Source organism: Sipha flava, unplaced genomic scaffold, assembly GCF_003268045.1.
Source record: "Sipha flava isolate LNK unplaced genomic scaffold, YSA_version1 77_pilon_pilon, whole genome shotgun sequence".
Taxonomy (NCBI): Eukaryota; Metazoa; Arthropoda; class Insecta; order Hemiptera; family Aphididae; genus Sipha; species Sipha flava.
Genome location: NW_020273617.1, coordinates 1063609 through 1086036, shown reverse-complemented (window position 1 = coordinate 1086036; position 22428 = coordinate 1063609). Strand labels below are relative to the sequence as shown.

At 30.3% G+C, this 22428-nt stretch overlaps 1 protein-coding gene across 1 annotated transcript in view; it reads right to left on the bottom strand.

Moving 5' to 3' along the window:
- LOC112692859 (octopamine receptor beta-3R-like) overlaps positions 1-22428 on the bottom strand; it is a 267609-nt gene that overhangs the window by 10714 nt on the left and 234467 nt on the right. The window contains exon 4 of the mRNA XM_025567675.1: positions 12640-12748. Coding sequence (XP_025423460.1) covers positions 12640-12748 — 109 coding nt within the window. The remainder of the gene's footprint in view (positions 1-12639; positions 12749-22428) is intronic.

The following is a 22428-nucleotide window of genomic DNA, read 5'->3' as shown; positions in this document are numbered from 1 at the left end:
GCGACGGAAACTGAGGATGTGGTTATACTCTTCTGCGAGTATACCAGCATTGAGGTGGTTTATTTGAGAGACCAGTGTTATACTTAGTGTTTTGAGTTGGTCAAGTATAATTTAATTGGGAATGGATGGGCAGACATTGGATATTACTATTCTTTTGGCTGGGTTGTTGAGTCTTCGAATTTGTAGCTCCTGGTTGTTTATTATTATCGAGCGATGTGTGTCAATTAAGTTATCTAAAATTTGTTAGCTAGAAATATGCAAAATTGGTTATTTGTAATTCTAGATACATAGTGATATTTTTAGAAGAGACTATGTTGCCTATTACGATATTCTTTTACGGAATGCCATCTATGGAGTTAAAAACTATAGCTTGATCTTTTGACGGTGTTTTTTTATATGCAGTAATTGATGCAAACGTATTATTGCTTTTATTATAGCGGGTAGAACTTGATTTGTTTGTGTTATTTAACACGTTAACAGCCACCCCATAACTAGAAAAGTCGTATAAAAAAACCAAAAAATTCATAAAATTCCATAGGTTATTAATAGATTATTATAGATTATTAATTCCATAATCAATAGATTGCATATAAATCCATAGATATAATATAATCCATAGAATATGATACAATTATATAATCTATGGATTATATCTATGGTGTTCTATACAACTTATGGAATTATATACAATCTATGGAGTTATGAATTATTTTTGGAATTATATACATTCTATGGAGTTATGTAATGTCTTTGGAATTATATACAATCTATGGAGTTATGTATTATCTTTGGAATTATATACAAACTATGGATTATATACATTCTATGGAATTATGTATTATCTTTGGAATTATATACATTCTATGGAATAATGTATTATCTTTGGAATTATATACAAACTATGGATTATATACATTCTATGGAATTATGTATTATCTTTGGAATTATATACATTCTATGGAATTATGTATTATCTTTGGAATTATATACATTATATGGAATTATGTATTATCTTTGGAATTATGTACAATCTATGGATTATATACATTCTATGGAATTATGTAATATCTTTGGAATTATATACAATCTATGGAATTATGTATTATCTTTGGAATTATATACAATCTATGGAATAATGTATTATCTTTGGAATTATATACATTCTAAGGAATTATGTATTATCTTTGGAATTATATACAAACTATGGATTATATACAATCTATGGAATTATGTATTATCTTTGGAATTATATACAATCTATGGATTTATGTATTATCTTTGGAATTATATACATTCTATGGAATTATGTATTATCTTTGGAATTATATACAATCTATGGAGTTATGTATTATCTTTGGAATTATATACAATCTATGGAATTATGTATTATCTTTGGAAATATATACAATCTATGGATTATATACATTCTATGGAGTTATGTATTATCTTTGGAATTATATACAATCTATGGAGTTATGTATTATCTTTGGAATTATATACATTCTATGGAATTATGTATTATCTTTGGAATTATATACAAACTATGGATTATATACATTCTATGGAATTATGTAATATCTTTGGAATTATGTACAATCTATGGATTATATACATTCTATGGAATTATGTAATATCTTTGGAATTATATACAATCTATGGAGTTATGTATTATCTTTGGAATTATATACATTCTATGGAATTATGTATTATCTTTGGAATTATATACAAACTATGGATTATATACATTCTATGGAATTATGTATTATCTTTGAAATTATATACAAACTATGGATTATATACAATCTATGGAATTATGTATTATCTTTGGAATTATATACAATCTATGGATTTATGTATTATCTTTGAAATTATGTACATTCTATGGATTTATGTATTATCTTTGGAATTATATACATTCTATGGAATTATGTATTATCTTTGGAATTATATACAATCTATGGAGTTATGTATTATCTTTGGAATTATATACAATCTATGGAATTATGTATTATCTTTGGAATTATATACAATGTATGGATTTATGTATTATCTTTGGAATTATATACAATCTATGGAGTTATGTATTATCTTTGGAATGATATACATTCTATGGAATTATGTATTATCTTTGGAATTATGTATTATCTTTGGAATTATGTACATTCTATGAAAGTATGTGATATCTATGGATTATATTATATCTATGGTATTATGTACAATCTATGGAAATATATACCAAATAAATATATATCACACCAACTAAATAACTTTTCTTCTAAAATTTAAATGTAGCATACTTGTTTTTTACTATTTGTACAAATAATTAGCATTCCATAAGTATTTGTTCATAGTGCGAAAAAAAACTTTATTCTACCGATGTAAGCATTTCTTTAGAGTCCGATAGTAACTTATTATCTTGTCTACTCGGTCTATACCTGATATTTAATTATTATAGTCTAAAACCATTGAGGGTTTGAATGTTCTCCATTGAATTATAAATTAACAAATATCATACTGTAAGCATATGTATGTACCATACCGTGTCACTATTAAAATGTAAAAATACTACGCCTACTATAAACACTACTAATATCACTATCCAGTTGACGGATTTTAAAACCAAGTACACTAATCGATACACAGAAAACTGTTTAAAAAAACTATGTTATCATAATATTTATTAAAATAAATCAGAGTCAAATAATTATGTATACAAATTAATGGATACCATGTCAACTATACTTGACATGGATTTATCTAAATTCTAATTAATCTTGTGTCACGAATATGTTGGGCCCATATTAGTATTTTGTTTAGTGTAAGACTAAGGTATTTAACCGTTGGAAATAATGAAATTGGAGTACCTATTCCTGGGGGAGAAGCGAGTATGAGTATAAATGTGATATGGGTATGTTTGATATGATTTTTCTCCATTTGAGTTAATTACTTAAAATTTAATTTTGTATTCAATATCTAATAATTTTAAATGTAATTTTTGTAAATGAAAAAAAAAAAACAAAAAGACATTTTCAATCTCCAGCGTCTCGAGCGAATAATATATCACAGCCTAAAATTCGGGACCCGGGGGGGTCCAGACACCCAGGACTCTCCCGTCCTCATTAATCCACCATTGCGTGAAGTGCACCACCGTCTATTAGTTATTTACGATATACTATATATTATAATTCTTAGCCAGTTTAAACAGTAACAATTGAATACGTAATTGAGTGTATACACCGCGACCGCGTCAACGTTAACCACCCGATTGATTTGTCGGATCACTGACCGATCAATGGGTCCGAGATAAGAAGTCCTGCATATTATTTGACCGATAGACACCTGCACATAAATGTATCTACATGGAAGTTTGGTCGGCCAGTTGCTAAAAGTTCATCGCCGGAGTGTACGAGGTAAATCCGCGAAGCCTAACCCGAGACACATAATATTAATGACGCCGAAAAGTAAAATATAACTTTCAGGGAGGGATGGCTATTAAGCCATCTATCATTTGAACATTACAACCTTCGTAAACTCTAATAATAATAATAATAATAATAATAATAATAATAATAATAATAATAATAATATTAATATCACTCTGACGATATTTTATGGAGTAACTTTTATAATTCATAAGAAGTAATTCTTCTTGAAACTTGTTCGATTTCTATCTGCGCACGCGTGTGATATTCATTCCACGTGTGTTTTCACAATGTCTTTTGAAAAAATTGGTTTTTATAAAGATTGAATTTATCGCCATAATAATTCCTCCTCCTAAAATATATTTTAAACTTTGACTTTTCTAGGCGAAAATATCTATTTGTCTATTTTGAATTTCATTCTTATGAGACGGAATCATTTGCCGAAAACTTCAACGTATAAATATCGAACCGTACAGCGGAACGAAGTTTGAATGAAAGTTTTTCCCTCCAAAAAGTATTCCACTAGATTTCTATTTACATTAATATATGAATTGAAGAGAAAAATGTTGCCGTTTAAAAATAAAGAAATAAATCGTATAAAAATTATTGCGAAAAAAATATTGAAAAACATGAAACGTTTGCAAGAATTGTATGAACCACTAATGAAATCGAATTTTGGAAAAACCGTTATTTTCTTTTCAAAAACATACATTAACCGAAAGCTTACGTTTGTGCATCGGACGTTTAAATGATCACTCTGCATATACGCAGTGGCGCACACTCATTCTTACCGACATGGGTCAAATATATTATATTAATACCAAACACCCACCTATTATACAAAGCAATTCCAATAAAGGTAATTTTGGAGCTCGAGGTAGTGAAACTTAGCACTCAAGGCATGAACCTTAATCCAATCAGGTTTCACGTGTTTAAAATTGAAATAAAATTTAGTAAATTGCAAATATTTTCAACCACCCAATTTTTTTGGGGGGTCGACTGACCCCCTTGACTCATGAGGTGTGTGCCACTGAATACACGTACGATTGATTGCAGGGTCGAGGTTCTTCATTATCAGTATATCGTTCAGAAAAACGGTCAGCATATGTTTAATGAATCGTCCTGTATATAAAAATACTCATACAACATTTGCGTGTTCAAACGCCAGACGTGAATTCCATTTTCAAAAGTATTATGTTTATTGGTCTGGTTGCGTACACATTCGAAATTTATGTGAAAAATTATCAAGTGCAAAACTATCTCAAATAGAGTACACCTATAGTTCCAATTAATAAATACATATTATGAATTTATTAATAATTGTATTTATTTAATTATATATTATATTATTAAATGACAAATGGTGAAACTTGTATTTTAGCGGTTGTAACAGTTTTAGAGAAAAACAAAAAAAAAAAACAAAACAAAAACGTAAATGTTTAAAATGAAAAAAAAAATTGGTGATTAAAAAGACATTAACTTTCGCATAATATTTTACTAAATGAGCTGCACTCAGAACTTAAATCGATAAAAAAAAAGTAAATTTTTGAAATACCACGCTTGTGCAAGACCCCGCATACTATGTTTCATGAATATCACTTTATTTATAAATAATAACTCATCAGATAATATTGATATCTAATATTGTGGCGAAAGCGTTAAAAGACTAGTAAAAAAAAATTATATATAAAGAAGTATCCATGGTTCAGGGATTTAAATAATTTAAAGATTTAAATGATTCCTTAAAAATACCTAAATTGAACCCACTTTTAACTGCGATTTCAACTATTGCTATGTCTACATATAAATGTAAAAGATCATTTAGTTCTACGAATAACATAATAATCATTAAAAAAAAACGTTCTAAAATCTGAACACAGCATCATTAATATATATTAGTTGTGTTGGATCATTTGTTCAATTGCTTAAACCACACCAGTATGTAAAAATTTGGATTAAATTAGGTAAAAAAATTGCAGAAGAAACAAAATTTTCAAAACGAGACGAAAATTGCATTAATCATTCATATCAATGTTTATGGGCAAATTTCAATTAATAAAATGAAATGTTGTTTTTAAAAAATAAAATTTAATTGCTGCTGTATAATGTAAAATATGGTTTCAGTCGAGGCTATTAGAGACAATCCCTCCCATCTAACGATAAGGCGTTTAAATTCTCAGGCATTCACATATTTTTTTATAATTTTACATCCCCCTTTTACTTCAAGCACTGATCATTCGCGTACACCATTAAAATATCAAAAAGATCAATTTTTGCTAAATTATTAGTTAGATGGATCTACTGGTTTAACAGATACGAAGCGTTGACGTTAGAGATATTATTGGCGTTATTATTATTATTATTATTATTATTATTATTATCACCATTGAATCTAAGTTTCGTAATACAACGTTGGGATTTCGATTTTAAATTATTTTGCTTGTAACGATCGTTCATTTGATTTAAAGTAATTTTTTTTTTTATCAACAAATTACATTAGGGTATCTTTAAATTTTGTTCAAACGTGTACTCGTATTTATTCAATCTATCAATATCAGCTATATTTTCACGGCCGATGAATTCATTAACGATGTTATCAAGTTTTCTCAGAACCGTGATATTACTATTACCATCCACATTGTCCTAATATTTTTTACTATACGTATTGTAACAATATTACGTTAAACGAATGATATGATACAATAACTTTAAAAATGCAGATAGTGATGATGAAATCAAATTGCTTATAAATGCTATTTTTCAGATTTTTATACCATTTAAAACCGTCCAAGCATAGGTTGTTTTATCTACGTTTATTGATTTGTTTGAAAAAACTTACATATTATAATATTCACAAAATAAGCTACTGATCGGGAAAAAAAAAACAAAAAGTTTTTTCATCTCTTTATTATTTTAATGTTATCATTTTGAAGTATAACGATAAGTAACTTTTTATTAGTTAATTATTTTTATATGTACTTTATGAATTGTTTACCCGATTGATTTATACAAATAATATTTATGTATTTTATCATTAAACCTAATTAAAATATTTTGTACTTATCGATTGGTTAGATGTTTCCAAAAAAATAGAAATGAAAGACATCAATACATGAGTGGTGGATTTAAAAGGAGAATTGCACAAAATGAAGGCAGAAAATAATTTTCATTTTGTGTTTTTATCCATACGAAATCTGTATGTAATAAAAAAATCAATCGAAGTATAAGTACCAAGTAAAAAATTAAAAATAATGAAATTATGTAATATATTTACTAAAATAAAAGCAATCTAGATTTTCACATTGATGTTCAAGCTATTTGAGAAATAGTTAAAAGTTGATAAAACTTAACTAAATATTTAAATGAATTTTAAAAATTATTTATATATTGAAAAACGTTTTAACCGTAGGTGAATTGAACTGTTAGTTGTTGTGTATTGAGGAAATGGGTTTTGATTTAAATATCTTATAATTTTAACATAGTACAATTATTTCTAGTTTTTTATACAGTATATATATTGCATTTATATTTATCGGTAAAAATCAAGGAAAGTTCAAAGAAATTTAATTATTAAAATAAACGTTCATGCATTTTAATCAAAAAAATAATAAATACGTCTCCGAAGCAATAAGTTTACAAATTACATCGTAGTTGTATGGACAATTATTTTCTTTATAGATTTTTATCATCAAACTTTTAACTTTGATTATGAATCACTTTGTAGTTTTTTCCCTCATAACAACTGATCGTGACGAATGCCTAATACAGCCGTTAGAATTTTCTAATTTTCACTCGTATAATTGAGCGTAGAATAAAATTGTTTAGATTTCATCTAAAGTATAATTAGAGTTGTGCAAACAAGGAATTTTGAAGTTATTTGAATTAGGCATGAAATATAACGTTACTATAACATGCTACTTTGACGGGTGTTATATAGTTAATTTTTAAAAAAAAGTTTAGTGTAAGTGTTTAAATTTCTCCGAAAAATTTTAATAAATAAGTTACATGCATGTCTTAATGCATGCATCTGACATATTTATGGCTGGAAAGATTTTAATATTTTTTTAGTTTTCTCGTTCCTGTTAAAAAATGTACTTAATTTATTGCAGAACAGTGTTTGTTCAACAAAATAGACTTAAAACGAAGAAAGTATAAAAAAAAAATTTATTTATTTATTTATTTATTGTGTTTTTTTTATATACCTACAGAGAAAAGAAATGTATACATGCATGCTTGGGGTAACGCTCCCCTTGGCTACGTGCCTGAGTAAGTCATATTATTTACATTATCGTAAAGTACTTATTGTAATAAAATCTCATTGTATTAAAAATGCATTAAACACAATAAAAAAAAAAAAAACAAATTTATATTTGGTAGTCAAAATAGATTTATAACATTCAAATAAAATGTACAGTAAATATTAATTATTTATTTATTTGTTTGTGTCACACTAGCAGCTATACATATTTGGTGTTCAACACAGTTAAAAAAAAGGTAAGTATTTGGTTGAAATATGAAACTTCAATCTCCCTACAAGTACAACTAAATATCCGCCTATGGTTTCAGTGAATCTTCAAAATACCTCAACACTCTATCCACATGGTAGATGTTACTATCGGCGTGTCAAAATGAATGAAAAAATGTCAGTCCATGCAATTTTTCTTCTCTACCCAGACTAATTTCTTCTAGTGTTCATTAACAACAAACTCATCGCTAATATCTAGTCTAACCTTCGACAAACAAATGACTTGGGGAAAACTTATCCATGCAACAGAAATAAAACTTAACTAAACTATATACTTCGATAGCTTCGGTAAATTAAGTTAGTTCAATATTCAAAAATTCTTCTTAAAGCCAAAATCCATATTTACAAACTCTTACTCAAACCCAAGTGGATAAATAGCATACAAATATAGGGATCAAATAAAAAAATTTAATACGCAAAAAATTCAAATGTTTCAAAATAAAATACTACGATTTGTAACAAATACCCCTCTGTTCGATTCAATCCAAACTCTACGTAAAGACCCATACATTCCCAATACACCAGAACAGCTATAATGCGCTACGTACAATTTAGAAACCTATTTCCAAATGACAACAACCCCATGTTTAAAATATTTAAAATAATTTTAAAAACCTTTCAAAAAGACTCAAGAGATGATGGTTCCGGTGCCTAATCTAATCTAAAATTGTAAACACCACCATACCCAAAACCAATGCTAAAGTGGATTAACAGATGATTTATGTTTAAAACACCGATTCAACTAATAAATATTTAATAAATAATCATAACTCGTAATTATTGTACCACACACTATGTACATATTGTAAAATATTCGAAAAAATAAATAAAATTATAGGGGCGTATAGTAATAGTTACAATTTTTTCACTCGAATTTTAGCGAGTCGTTTGTCGGTCGATATCACATAATATATAAAGTTGAGTCAAAAGTTTTGAAACAGTAACTGGTACTTTTCATCGATCCACATTATAAGTCATTGTGTTACTACCGAAAATAATAAAACGGCACGTTTGCACACACACATACACACACTTAAAATACAAAACATTTTGTATTTGTAGAAGTTGTTACATTTTGAGTTCAAGGGCACGCTTGGTTGTATTTAATAATTATAATAATCTTAATTCCAAATATTTGTGTTTGTGTATTGACAGAAAGTTGAAGTATAAATATTAAGTTTAAATATCTTTCACTTAAAATTATATATATGCATAGTCTCTTTTTAGTTTAATTTTTTTCACGTTATTCACGGTTTATTTTAAGTAATTTTTGGATTTTTGAATTGTTTCTTATAGCATTGATCATAAAAAAGATTTTTATGAATTATAAAATCAATGTTTATAACACCATAGGGAATTTTAAATTTGTCATTCGTAATAAAGATAACCGTGGTATAATTCGAAAAATAATATAATACACATTAGTTCATTGTTTAAAATGAATTAAGTTGATATTTTTGTTTTAGATAAATGTATAAATTAATTGATGACAGTGCCATAGATATTTGAGAATTATAGTTTTAATAAATCAATGAAATTAAAATAACATTTACCTAACTATAAAAATAGATTTAATAAAATGCTTTTTTTTTTAGTTTATTATATCAATCGCGTTATTCTTATTCGATGGAGATTTAATACTTTCAGAATTTCAGGCTTATAATATTAGTACACATGGTTAATAATATAATGAAAAATAATGTACGTATATTAACACGTCATTGAAGTATTAAAATTTTCGGACGGAACGCATCGTAATACCGGAAGAGTTATTGTACCTCTTTTGTTGGAAACGAACGGTGTACATTTAATATGATTCCATCTAAAAACGAAGAAAATCAACTTGTTTCCCGATACAAATGATCTGCATCGGCACCGTTTTTATCTTGCCGATTCGTTTTTACTTTACCATAACCCAAGCTTTCCAACGATGGGATAGCATTTTGTAACAGTGTTCTTTGTTTTTTTTTTCTTCTTTTTTTCCACGGCGTTTTTTACGTTTTATTTTTTCGTGCTCTTTTGTCGTCGAGCCGGCAAACTAAATCGTTCTCTCCCGCACGGAAACTGCGTGCACTTCACCATTAGTAGTCGTTATTTTCAATTTATTGCCGCGCCCGCTCGTCAACTCGCGCCTCGTGCACAATGTACTCAATACATTTAATGAAATCGTCTACAATTTTCGTTCACCTTCAGCTACCCGAATGATAATGAAAAATATAAAATTATTCACAGAAAAATCCTCTGCGACCTCGTTCACCGCCGATGCGTCTAAGCAATAATAATAATTATTATAAAGGTTTTCACAATCAATTCGACGTCAATCATTACTAGAAAACGAGTCCCTCGCTGTCGATGTTTCAATTCGTTTTTTTATTATTCTTTCACCCCTCTCCTTTCGCGTGTTAATAGTATTGTTACGTTGCTGAACACTCGACGACGACGTCTGCGATGATGCTACCGCGGTTGACCAGACGAGCATCATGATATTGCATTCGGTGAACGTTCAATCCGTTTTTTTTTTTTTTAAACATCAATTGAACGCAACGCGCAAGATATGAAGACGGCAAACACCTCTTAATATTGCTATTATAAAACCACGTTTTTAAAGTAGCGAGATCAGTGTGTGTGTGCGTGCGCGCATGTGTGTGTTCGATTTTGTATCGATGATCCGCATCGACGATAAACTGCGTCGGCGGTTCAAATGCCGTTCAACGGTATTAAGCTGGTCGGCAATAAATAATGTTATCGGCGTGCAGGATACGGAGCCAGTAAAAGAAGAAAAAAAAAAACAAAAAATAAAAAATAAAAGAATACCAGAGAATAGGAGAGAGAGAACGGAGAGAAAAAGAAATAACGGCGACGGAAGAATAGAGATCTAAAATAACTTTTACTCCCCAGAGCACGGAGCGCGTGAAAGCGGTAAGGGTCCAATTTTAATAATGTCGTGACCTTTAAGATTTATGTCAACCCCGAAAAAAAAAGAAAGAAAACTATGTGCTATTTTTCATCATCGTACATAAATTTCCAATGGAAAACCTTCGCGCGTCACATCACTAGCTTTACACCATTATCATGCATATGTATCGCTGTTGTTGTTTAGCACACGTATCGGACCGTCCGAATGCAAAGCCATTTAATATTTTATCGGTCAATTGTAGTGCGTTTTTTGGAAAACATTTATTTTTCGCCCACTCGTTTTTAAAATCTATTTCCAATCCCACTTTAATTTTTTCCGGAAACGCCGGTACCAGAAAATCGTACATCGAACCGATGTACGTCACGGTTATCGGCGTTTAAAATTTTCTCGGGCGAATCGGCTAGCGACGGGCTAGGCGAGACGTCGATGGTCCATCGGCACGGCATTAGGGTTTTCGCCTGTTTTCGCCGACCACCGGCTATTTTTGTTTTTCATTCAACAGTAGGCAGAGCAGTAGGATTGTTCACATTTATACGTTATGCAAAGTAAATTTTCAATAATTTGAAAAACACTCGACAAGTTCTAACGACTACGAATTTAATAATTTCGATAAAATTACTACCGTCTTACGCAACTGACATCAATATGCGGAACAAAATTTGGGATCCACTGGCTTAAAGTTTCTAAATATGTTCGTGTGTCATATATTATGCAGATGTTGTGAATAATAACAATCGAAACCGAGAACGATAATTTATGTTGCATATTGCACTAAACATTCAAAATATTGGAAATACTACTGTTATAGGGTTGTATTTTTATTAAAGGCGTGAATCTGAACTCGGCCCAAAGACATACACCTGTAAAGAAATCAATTTTTACCCTGAATAACTTTTCAGTCCCGTGGCAGAAATCCAATCTGTGTGCGTGTAAAATGTGTTGGAATCAATTGATTAACAATTTATGGTGCACGGAGTGCAAAGGTTTAGTCGTGTAATGATGATAAAATTAATTAATCGTCTAAATGGTTTCGGTTCGATGTTGATTTGATGTCACAGAATCAGCGATCCCGATAATTCTTGGTAATTAATAATATTATTTAGCCCCCAACTCTTCTGTGATAATATGATTTCAGGACGAGACTAGGTCACGGTCGCTCGCTTCGTTGTCCATGTCACAGAATCATGTGCGTGTGTGCAGTGCATACAATATGTATACAGGTCCACTCTGACCTATTTGGCCACATATATTATACAAACAAATTTGCTACCACCTCCCCCCTCCTAAATCATATAACTGAACACTGCCCAGAGTTTAGTTAAACATCACAAATGCTATTAAAATTATTTTCAGCTATCGTTTAAAACATGTTATATACTGTTTACAATAAATTAGTATTGTAAAATTTTTAAGATAATTTTTTCTGAGATTTTATTTATAAAGCCATTCTATTTTTTTCAGCCGACCTTGTTCTTTTAACCCTCGGTTAGTGCGGCTATGATTGACATTGTTACGTCACACGATTACGCATAACTGTCGTGTTCCCGGTTGGAATCCGTCACCTGAATTATTTTATCTGTTCTCGTATCAGTGCCGTAGACGATTTTTTTTTCCGGAGGACTCTTAACCTTTTTTTATGGTGTTTACCCGTACACGAGTAAATATTTTAATTAGTGTGATTTTATTTTACGCAAAGCATTTATTCTGTTTTTTCCGAGATAAATTGGAATACGATGATGATAATGGCAATTATATGTATAGAATTGTATTCTTACCAAAGAAAAAACGGCAACCAACACAATAGGAATACGCCCATGATAATTCCCAGCGTGCGAGCCGCTTTGTGCTCTGTCCTCCAACTCGTACTGGGTTTCGTCGTTGGAACTGGAAAAAAAAAATTTAAGTAAAATAATAGAAATACAAACATACACACACATAAATTATACGAATAATTATTACAATACGTTTCTGGGGGTGGTTGTAAATACGGCAGATATCATACCGTGTTCGTCTGTCAACCGAGCGGTATTTGTTTAAAAAAAAAAAAAAAAAAAATTGTGACGTAAACATCGTTGTGGATGAATTTAATTTGTTGCGGATTGGTTTAACAATATTAGTTTAACCATGTCCCCTCGGTTGTGTGGTGACGAACAAAAAAGAGATCGGTCGATTAGGTCAGGTAATGAAATTATTACGAACGGTCCAAAATAGTAGCACTCAGCGCGCAACAGAAAGTATGGGAACACCTGAAATATTATAATTATAACATTCTACTCGCATAATGTTGTTACGCCATTCATTTTCCGTACAGTGTGTGCGATAATAAGCTAGTTACAAACGTATTCGTAGTTACATACATATCAGCTGCTGTGGTTTAATACGAAAATATAAAAATACAATTTGGTACAACTAATTTATAAATAATATACTGGGGACAACCGTGTCGATTTAAACGTAACGCCCTAAAATAATGTTCGTAATACTGAACCCTTTAAAAACCGACCGTTTGCAGTCCTCTTAACGTTAAAAACCCCGAAGTTCGTATTCATTTTACGTTTGGTAAAATGTAATCTGCAACGAGTCACAACCTGATCGCGGGCGGTGATCGGATTTACGATACGAGTCGTTATAAAACGCATAATCGAAGACGTAAGTTTTCTGATGCGTAAACGGTATAGTACTGCTAAGCTTGTACAGGCAACAAATCTACCAACCCATTTGGCACCTGTTGTAGCTTAACGAAACAATGCACGACGTTACGTCTACGCGCCGCCGCGAACTAAATGTTCGAACGGAATGCCGCCGAGTAAGTATGCCGCAAAGGGTTTTTCGACCGTCGATCGCCGTCTACTTACACGATTGCACGTACTTATTACGTGAGACGTCAAAAACAAGTTGGCGCGAAAGTTTAGGCAACTATGTATAGGCAATAGTAATTTTACCCGGTCGCCCGGCAGGTTTATCCGATGGCAATTAACGACTAACGGTGGCTGTGGTATATTATGTTATGTTCAAGGCGCAACGGTGCAGTTAATTCGACTGAACGTATTGTTAACGTTGACGAAGGTTTCGCGAACGCGTTCTGTACACACAGATGGACCTCGTCGATTTAACGAAATCAACGGTTCTTTGGAAGTTGTACCTTAGTTCACGGTAATACCAGTAGTTGATATTAAATAATACGCCAGCGTAGGTGCACTATAATTCACGATCGAACGGTGTCGACAGTACTTAGATATTTCCGAAATTTTATTCCGCCACAATCCTGAAAGCTTCGAAATAAAAATAATGTTATACACTATTATAGAACAAAGTTATAAAGATAATCCGTTAAACGGAAACGTATTTTTAATGAAGATTTCGCGGTTTCATATAAATAATTTCTTTTGTCCGGAGTTTCGTTAAACTGATGTTCGACTGCATATTCCGCGATAGAGCAGAGGCTGTCGTCGATCTTACGCACCATTGTAAATGTCGTAATGCGTCGTTTCTGTTAAATAAAACGTGACGAACGATTTGCACGTGGTAAACAGTATTTATTCAAAGTATGTGCAGGTACAACTTGCACACGCGAGCCCGTCGTTAAGATAAGTTTTGTCCCGTGTACGAGCTGTAAACTCACAGTGCATTTGTGCATTTTTATGACGTTAAAACGGCTTAAAATTGTGTTTAAATTTTATATTCGAATTGGAAAAAACGCGTAGGTACGTTTAATGGTTTTTATTTTATTTTATTTTATTTCTTTTTGTACAACAATCAGTTGTATGTATACCCGAACCGTTCTCTACAATTCTTTCAAGTTTTGCGATGACGATTATGCGACGCTCAAACGATGAGAAACAATGGTATCTAGAGCAGGGCCGCATTTAAAAGGGGGAAATAACTACAACTACCTCGGGCGCCAGTTTTTTGGAAGCGCTAAAATTTTGTGGTCGGAAATTTGCTCACTTGTGAATTATTGAACTTTTAAAATTATTTTAAAATTTTTTTTTTGTTTTGTTTTTAATAACAGTATTATAAATTAATGCAGGGACCTAGTTTAGAAGGAACGAAGGTGGCGATTGCTCCCCCCCCTAAATTAATATTTAAGGAATCGATTATACGAGAATGGAAGATACATATTACAATTTTTTTAATGTTGATCATTTTATAATGAAATCAAATTATGCGTGTCTCTGAATACTGAATTGGGCTTTTTTAGGGCCCATACTTAATGAAAAATCAAATAAAACATCGATGGTGGTGATCGGGTAAGGGAAAGTTGATTATAAGGATATCTCCCCTTCCTCCGAAAACAAATCGAGGTTAAAGAATCCCAAATAATTTGAAAACAACATTGAATATATAAACGAATAATAGATTATTAGATAATAGGATTTATTCCGTGTATGGAAAAATAAGAAATCATTTTTTATCATGATTCTTAATTAATTAAATATGTTTTTCACCGACAATATTATGAGTAAGAATATCTTGTTGCTGTAAGCTTGATGGTGAGAGGGTGAAGGCTTCACGAGTCCACATACTAAATACTCAAGGTATCCCTCTAACGTTTTACAGGATATTCATGACTGAGCATTGACATTATTTACAACTGATATTAAATCTGTAGATATATTTTTTTTACTCGTATATTTTACAACTAGAATTTTCTTCGAAAAGCATTGCAACTTTTCAACATGTCCATGCGCGGTCAACCCATTCGATTTTTACTTAGCTAATAAATCATGTTGAAAGTTAGCAAATAAGAACAGTTCTGTTTATAATTGAGTTCGGCTCGAGTTTTTAATAAAATAAGAAAAATTCTAACTTCCAATGGCAGTACACGCAGCTGCGTCCTTCTGAACTTACCACACCAAGAATAAACCTCTACAACCCTTTCTATTTTTTTTTAATCCACGATTAAATTAATTTTGTGATTTAATTAAAATTCACTAGTCCCACGAGTAGTTAAGCAGTTTTCCGTGAAAAGTACAAAGCTTAAGCTAACGTTTCAGACGGTAGTGCGTCCACGACAAGATCCAACGATCTGTCGTTTCGGTGCAGCAAACAACGTGACACATGCAGCAATATACAATATTTCGACGAGATATTAATGATAATTGTAAATGTACTCTGTATCGAATGTGCGTTTTGATGTGATTACATAAGTATAAATAGTATGAAGATGCGGGCCTGACATATATTATTATATTCTTATTTAAAAACCACGTGCCTTACAATATATTAGCATACGATATTCATTAATTTGAATGCAACATCAAATTATTTCTCAAAGAACTTTTTGACTTTGAAAGAGAAAATTCGTACAGAGTGTCTATTAAAGTTCAAATTAGCACTTTTTTTTGCAAACCATGATCATTTTAGAGTATTTACATATTTTATTGTCATGGAAAATTCGAAAAATCTATTGTACAGTATTATAATAAATAGGTATACAGAGTACCTCTTGAATATGTACTTATTGCGGTATTTCCTGTTGTAGTGCAGATAGTCAATTTCCTTTTTCTCAAAATGATCGACAGAGATAAAGATTATAGATATTCTATATTTTATTTATATTTTAGTAACTAAAACATTTTTAAAAAAAATTAAAAAATTTGAAGATAGCTATATTGAAAAGTGTATTAGCCGAATAGATTTTATTTTAATTATACTTATTTTTAGTTTATTATAAAACTGAATTGGATTATCTTCATTATCTTAGGAGATATTGCAATTGATATATATATATATTTCATATTCGATGAATGCTTCGATCAAGTAATAGTTGGAGCGGGGACTTTACGTGTGTGTATGTATGTTTGTGTGATAGATAAAAGATTGATTGTGGCATGATGCGATGGTGGGGGGTTAGGATAGTAAACTATCTGGTATAGAAGAAGAATAAGATGAATAAAAAATCTCGGAGATAGCTGAAAAATGAATGGTTTATAAAATCAAAAGTTAACGCGATCAGTCAAGGCTGCAATAAATTCATAATCGGTAACGAAACGAATTGGAAAACATCAGAAGCATTATTCACATTACCAGACCAACGACTTGAAATTTAGCATTAATACTTATTAAACAATCATTTATTAACCAAAATAAACGCTATTCATATAAGTAGGTATAACTAATGTGTTACAAATTACAGCTTCATCCCCTGCTTCTGGATCTTATAATGTCAATAGCAAATATCCTGCAACCATCAGATAATGCTGAAATGAAACGTTTGTAAGAATGTAAGTATGTTTTCAAATCAACGATTTACGTGCATGTTTAATATGGGTGGCTAGTTGCGTCCCGCGGTAAAAATGTCTTCCGAATTGCGGCCCGAGTTTTTTTGGGGTGTATACGAATTGCGGCCCGAAATTTGAAATTAAATTAATTTAGATATGGAAATTTAAATTTAAAAAGCTTCATTTTCCTTCACATTTATTAGATATTGCAGGTTGGTTAAAAATGATGTTTTTTTTTTATTTAAACATTTTTGCACTGGTAAAAACATATATGATATTTTTTAAGGTTAAAAAGTTTTTTTTTGCATTAAAATTTGATATTAAAATGTTTGGTTTTTATTAAAAAAATGTCAACACTGGTAAAAACGTATATGATATTTATTGAAGTTAAAAATGTTAGTATAATTTAGAAAAATTTTTAAGTATTATGGCACTGGTAAAAACTTGTATGATGTATAAATTAAAATTTGTCTATTTGGTTTTCTTCTTACCGTTTCATAGCATTTCTAATAAATATTTTTTTTTCAATTGTATATTTGTTCTGCGAGTATTTAAGTGAGTGCTTCTCAATTTTATATAGGTATCAAATGTACATTTTTCAAAACATCTTTGAATACAAAAATGTTAGGATGAGAACACTGTAGAACAAACCGTTGAATTTCGAATGATAAGCCTCACAAAATATTTTATCAGTTTAGATTAAATTATCTAGACTCTAAATTTTAGAGTTAGAAAACCCAGGTCACAACTCGTCTGTACCCAAAATTAATTCGGGCCGCAATTCGGATTAGACCTTTTTTCGTTGATATCTTTGGGACGCAACTAGTATGCAGTCTTTAATATATTATATGGCTTAGACGTTTATTAATAGAAATCAATATGTTTATCAACTTTCCAATACATGATAATTGGTCGAAATCCAATATGTATATTAAATTAACGAGCTTACCTCTAGTGTTGAATACTGTTATTGTAGAATTGGTCCATTGTTATTTTGTTTTATTTGTCGACGAAATTATCGCGGTTTCCACTAAGGAATAAAGTTAGTAAAGTAAGTATAAAGGTAAATAACTCGGAATCACAAGACCCGGGGTGTAATAAACGTAAATATTTGAGGCAGAGCAATATAGTACGGCGTATAGGACTTTTATCGTTAAAAGCCGTTATTTTAATACAAAATATATTAATAATTAATTTTCGTCTTTCTTCGTTTAATGTGTACAAGGTAATTTGAAAGTATTATTATTTATTTAAATTTAATCACGTCCATTTTTATATTTATTTGGCGTTCAAGTTCAAGTTTTTTTTTTAATATATTTACATATATAACGATAGTGGGCTTCTTCGTTACGTATATACTTATTATAATATTTATTATTCGACTATAAAATGATAATAGTTTTCTGTGCGTATATCGATCTTATGCATAATAGTTTTTACGCTGCCGGTCTAACAAACCGAGCATTTAAAAAACCCAATAAAAATAAAAATTACTATAGTGTTGATAATGGTAGAAATTTTATTCTGATCATGTTTCAAGTAATGATCGTAACCATCATTACTGTCAATCGTACGAAAGTTGCGCATTGAAAACATTTTTTTTTATCTAACCATAATAAACAATACGCACATTACATGAAAATGTACATAATATAAATAAAACGTTGTACTAAAAATTAAGTATAAATGTATACCTGTCACTTTTCTTCTACGATTATTATTTAAATTCATGTAAATAAAAAAAAAAAACGCCACAGAGTTTATATTTGATGTTTTAGCATGTAAATAAAAAGTTTCTTTTCATTCGCATATTTTTTTCAAGAATATGAAATTAATTAATTAAGAATTTTGTCCTATGGATCGAAAGTTAATAACTTGGCTTAGGAACTTATAGTTCTAAAAAATACACAAATATGCTTCTAAAATCATTAAAATATGCATTTATATGTATTAAAAAATAAAAAAAAATGACCAAATAGTACACAAAATAAAACGTGTCTATCGGATGTAAATGTATCTTTAAACTTCGAAACAAAACTTTGTAGTCGGTTACTTGTAGACTGTTGTACTTTCGGTACAATTCACAATGTTACAAAATATATGCGTACAACGTCTTACGTATGATTCGACATTGTGTGATTGCGAAACGCAAAAACAACGACAGATAATAATCGACTAAACTGAACACTAAACAAATAATCTATTATTCTATACTGACTATTATCTGTATCTACATCCGGTCGATATCCGACGGGTTATATGGCCGATATAGGTTTATTATAGGTATTATTTATACTTACACAAAAATTATAACGAAATATGAGAGGTAGTTTGCAGATAGCATATTACTAGAAGTATTAAGTCCTCTTAGTACTTTTTTTTTTTGATCGGTTGAAATATGTATATATGTTATATGTATCTATAGTTTTTAATTTTTATAATTATAATAAAATTTGAAAAATTTGTTAAAATATGCAAAATAAGCATAACAATTTTAAAATATGCATTCTACTGCAAAATCTATCAAATTTGCAAAAATATGCACATTTAAATTTTAGATCTGATATCAAGGCATTGAGAAATGAATTTATTTCACACTCTGCTATATTTAACAATAGTTAAAAAAAGTATGCAAATGCTAGAATTCCTTTAGCTTATTGATAACACTTAAATATCTCATGAAAGTTTTTGAGAAATATGTTGTTTCTTTTTAATTACATTTTGAAGCAAATCTAAGTCTTCGAGACACAAATATTTATAAAGCAATTTGACTTTTGAAATTGTTATATCCAACGGGAAAATGTCCATACCTTGTATAAAAAATATCTAAAAATGTGTTTATCTAATTACAGTTGTTTTCATAAGACTGTCGGAATACATAAATCGTCATAAAACCGTTGACTAATTGACTTCATCACCCACTTACTGGCACCGAGCTATGGATTCGAATTAAAATGGTCTCCGATAAATTTGACGCCATAATGGTAGCTAACGATATGATATGTGCCAGGGACAAAACACAGGAAAAAATTTCGGGTGCGAGGAGGAGGGATGTTTGAAAAAATGTAAAATATTGATAAATGGCATATTTCATTACTTGTTATAAAATATACATTGTTATATATTTTATTTGTAAGTCACATGGGATACTTGGAAATAACTGAAATTTTTAGGTCAGGTCATTTTTTTTAAGCATTTTTTTTTGATATTTCTGTGGAGGGGGCTTGACCCCTTCCTCTTCACTTTGTGCCAGATTTATGCAATATATATATATATATATACTATTGTAAACTCGTTGTGCTCGGTCGACATATTATGACGACGAAACGATGAAAAATTAAATTCGTCACGACAATATCACTATGACCTTATGGCCCAATGAAATATTTTGTATGTATTTGGCGTGCGTGTTGCAGGTCCGCAGTGGCAAAGTAAGTGGAATTCGAGAATTCAGAAATTCGCGACTATACGACCGACAAAGTTAATGATGGGCAGTCCAAAATTTATGGGATGTCCAAGGTTAGGTTTTACTGCCTTGACATATGGTATATGTGCACTCGAGTACTTAATAACCATTATAGTAAGCATTATCAATATTATTGTACTCGTATTACACGCACGTACACGTGTCATACATTTAAAACTATAGTATTCATTTATTTATTTATCGGACAGTCAGGGCCGTATTTAAGGGAAAGTTTGGGTAGGAAATAGCCCCCCTGATATATTTAAGGGGGTGAAACATTCTAAATAAAAACAATTCACAATTTCAATGGAAAATTAGAAATGATGAAATGAAACTACATATAAAAAAAAATTAACAGTACAGTTTTGGCCTTTGTTCGAGTAAGACGTGTGGTTAGTGTTCCATCGCTTATCTAATCTCCAGAGTACAACGTTCGTATAAAATGTATTTTAAATGTCTTTCGACTGCGTGAAATGTAATGAAAAATTCACTCATAATGAGGACACATTTGAATGCAGTGTTTGTGCAAAAAAACTCCACTTTTATTGCACTGGGGTCACTGAAGCAAATTTCAAAAAAATGTCAAAAAACACAAAATCCAGATTTTGTGTGTTACATGCCAAAGCTCTGATCTTAAAACAGTAAATGATCCAATAGTTAAACTGGACGTAAAAATGGAAAACATATTTAAGTCAGTAAGTTTTATGAGCAAGCAGTTCGATGATTTTAATAAAAAATTAGAATCATTATTGATTGAAATGAAACTTTTAAGAAACAATAATGAGAAAATTAAAATTGAAAACCTACGATTATCTAACGAAATTTTAAAAATCAAACAAAAATTAGATTCGTTTAAACAGCACTATTTCGGCAACAGCTTCAAAATAAAAGGAATACCCAAGTCTTCCAATGAAAATTGTCTTGCTATCGTGCAACAGATCGCAAAAAAATTAAATATTACAATTACAACTATACTATCAATATAAAATAACAGCTATCCTATAATAATAGCAAACACTATAATATTGTGAAATTATTTGTATTATTTAGTAGTATACAAAATATATATCTATTTAGGAGTGTTTCATTTTCCATGTTATTTTATTGAGATATAGGTATTGGTTTAATTTTGATTTGTATGGGTATGGAACATTCAGACCGAAAGGTTCTAAATTATATACCATCAACGAGTCTTATAAAAGATATTTTTCTGTAATTTAAATTAGGTAATTATAACTAGGTTATTATTTTGGATTTAATATTCATTAAAAATATTGTATAATAATTTACTGAAATGGGGAAAGTAAAATGCATTTTGAGCGGTTTTTCAATGAATAGTGGAAGATACTTGTTTTCAGTTTTGCACATTATAGAAGAGGGGCAATACAATTTTGTTCCCCTTTGGCGGCGAATTTTTAAATACGGCACTGCAAATATTTAACGGACGAATGCCCTTTTAGATCCATGGCAATACTAGTAATACGCTAGGTACACTTGTAAATCTCAAATGTAAACTATGATTTAGTTATGTACTTAAGAATGTACCATCACGATTGTTTCGGTAACGTATGAAATAAAATACAAGTAACAAATCAACTTTTTTTTTTTTTATAAATCATGAGAGTAATTTTTACCGCTTCCGGTATCCACGCGGTCCGTCCAAATAACAAAAAAATAAAATAAAACACATTCGAATGTGTATATTATTTGCTGCACGTAGACATAGTAATCAATAATTCGCATTCAGAACACGACGGGTATACTATGATTTGTTTGTATCGCATTTACTATAAAATGGTGGATACCGGTCGACGATGGACAATCGAAAACGCGTATAGGTAGGTCATGTATGCCGCAGTATAACAATTAAATAT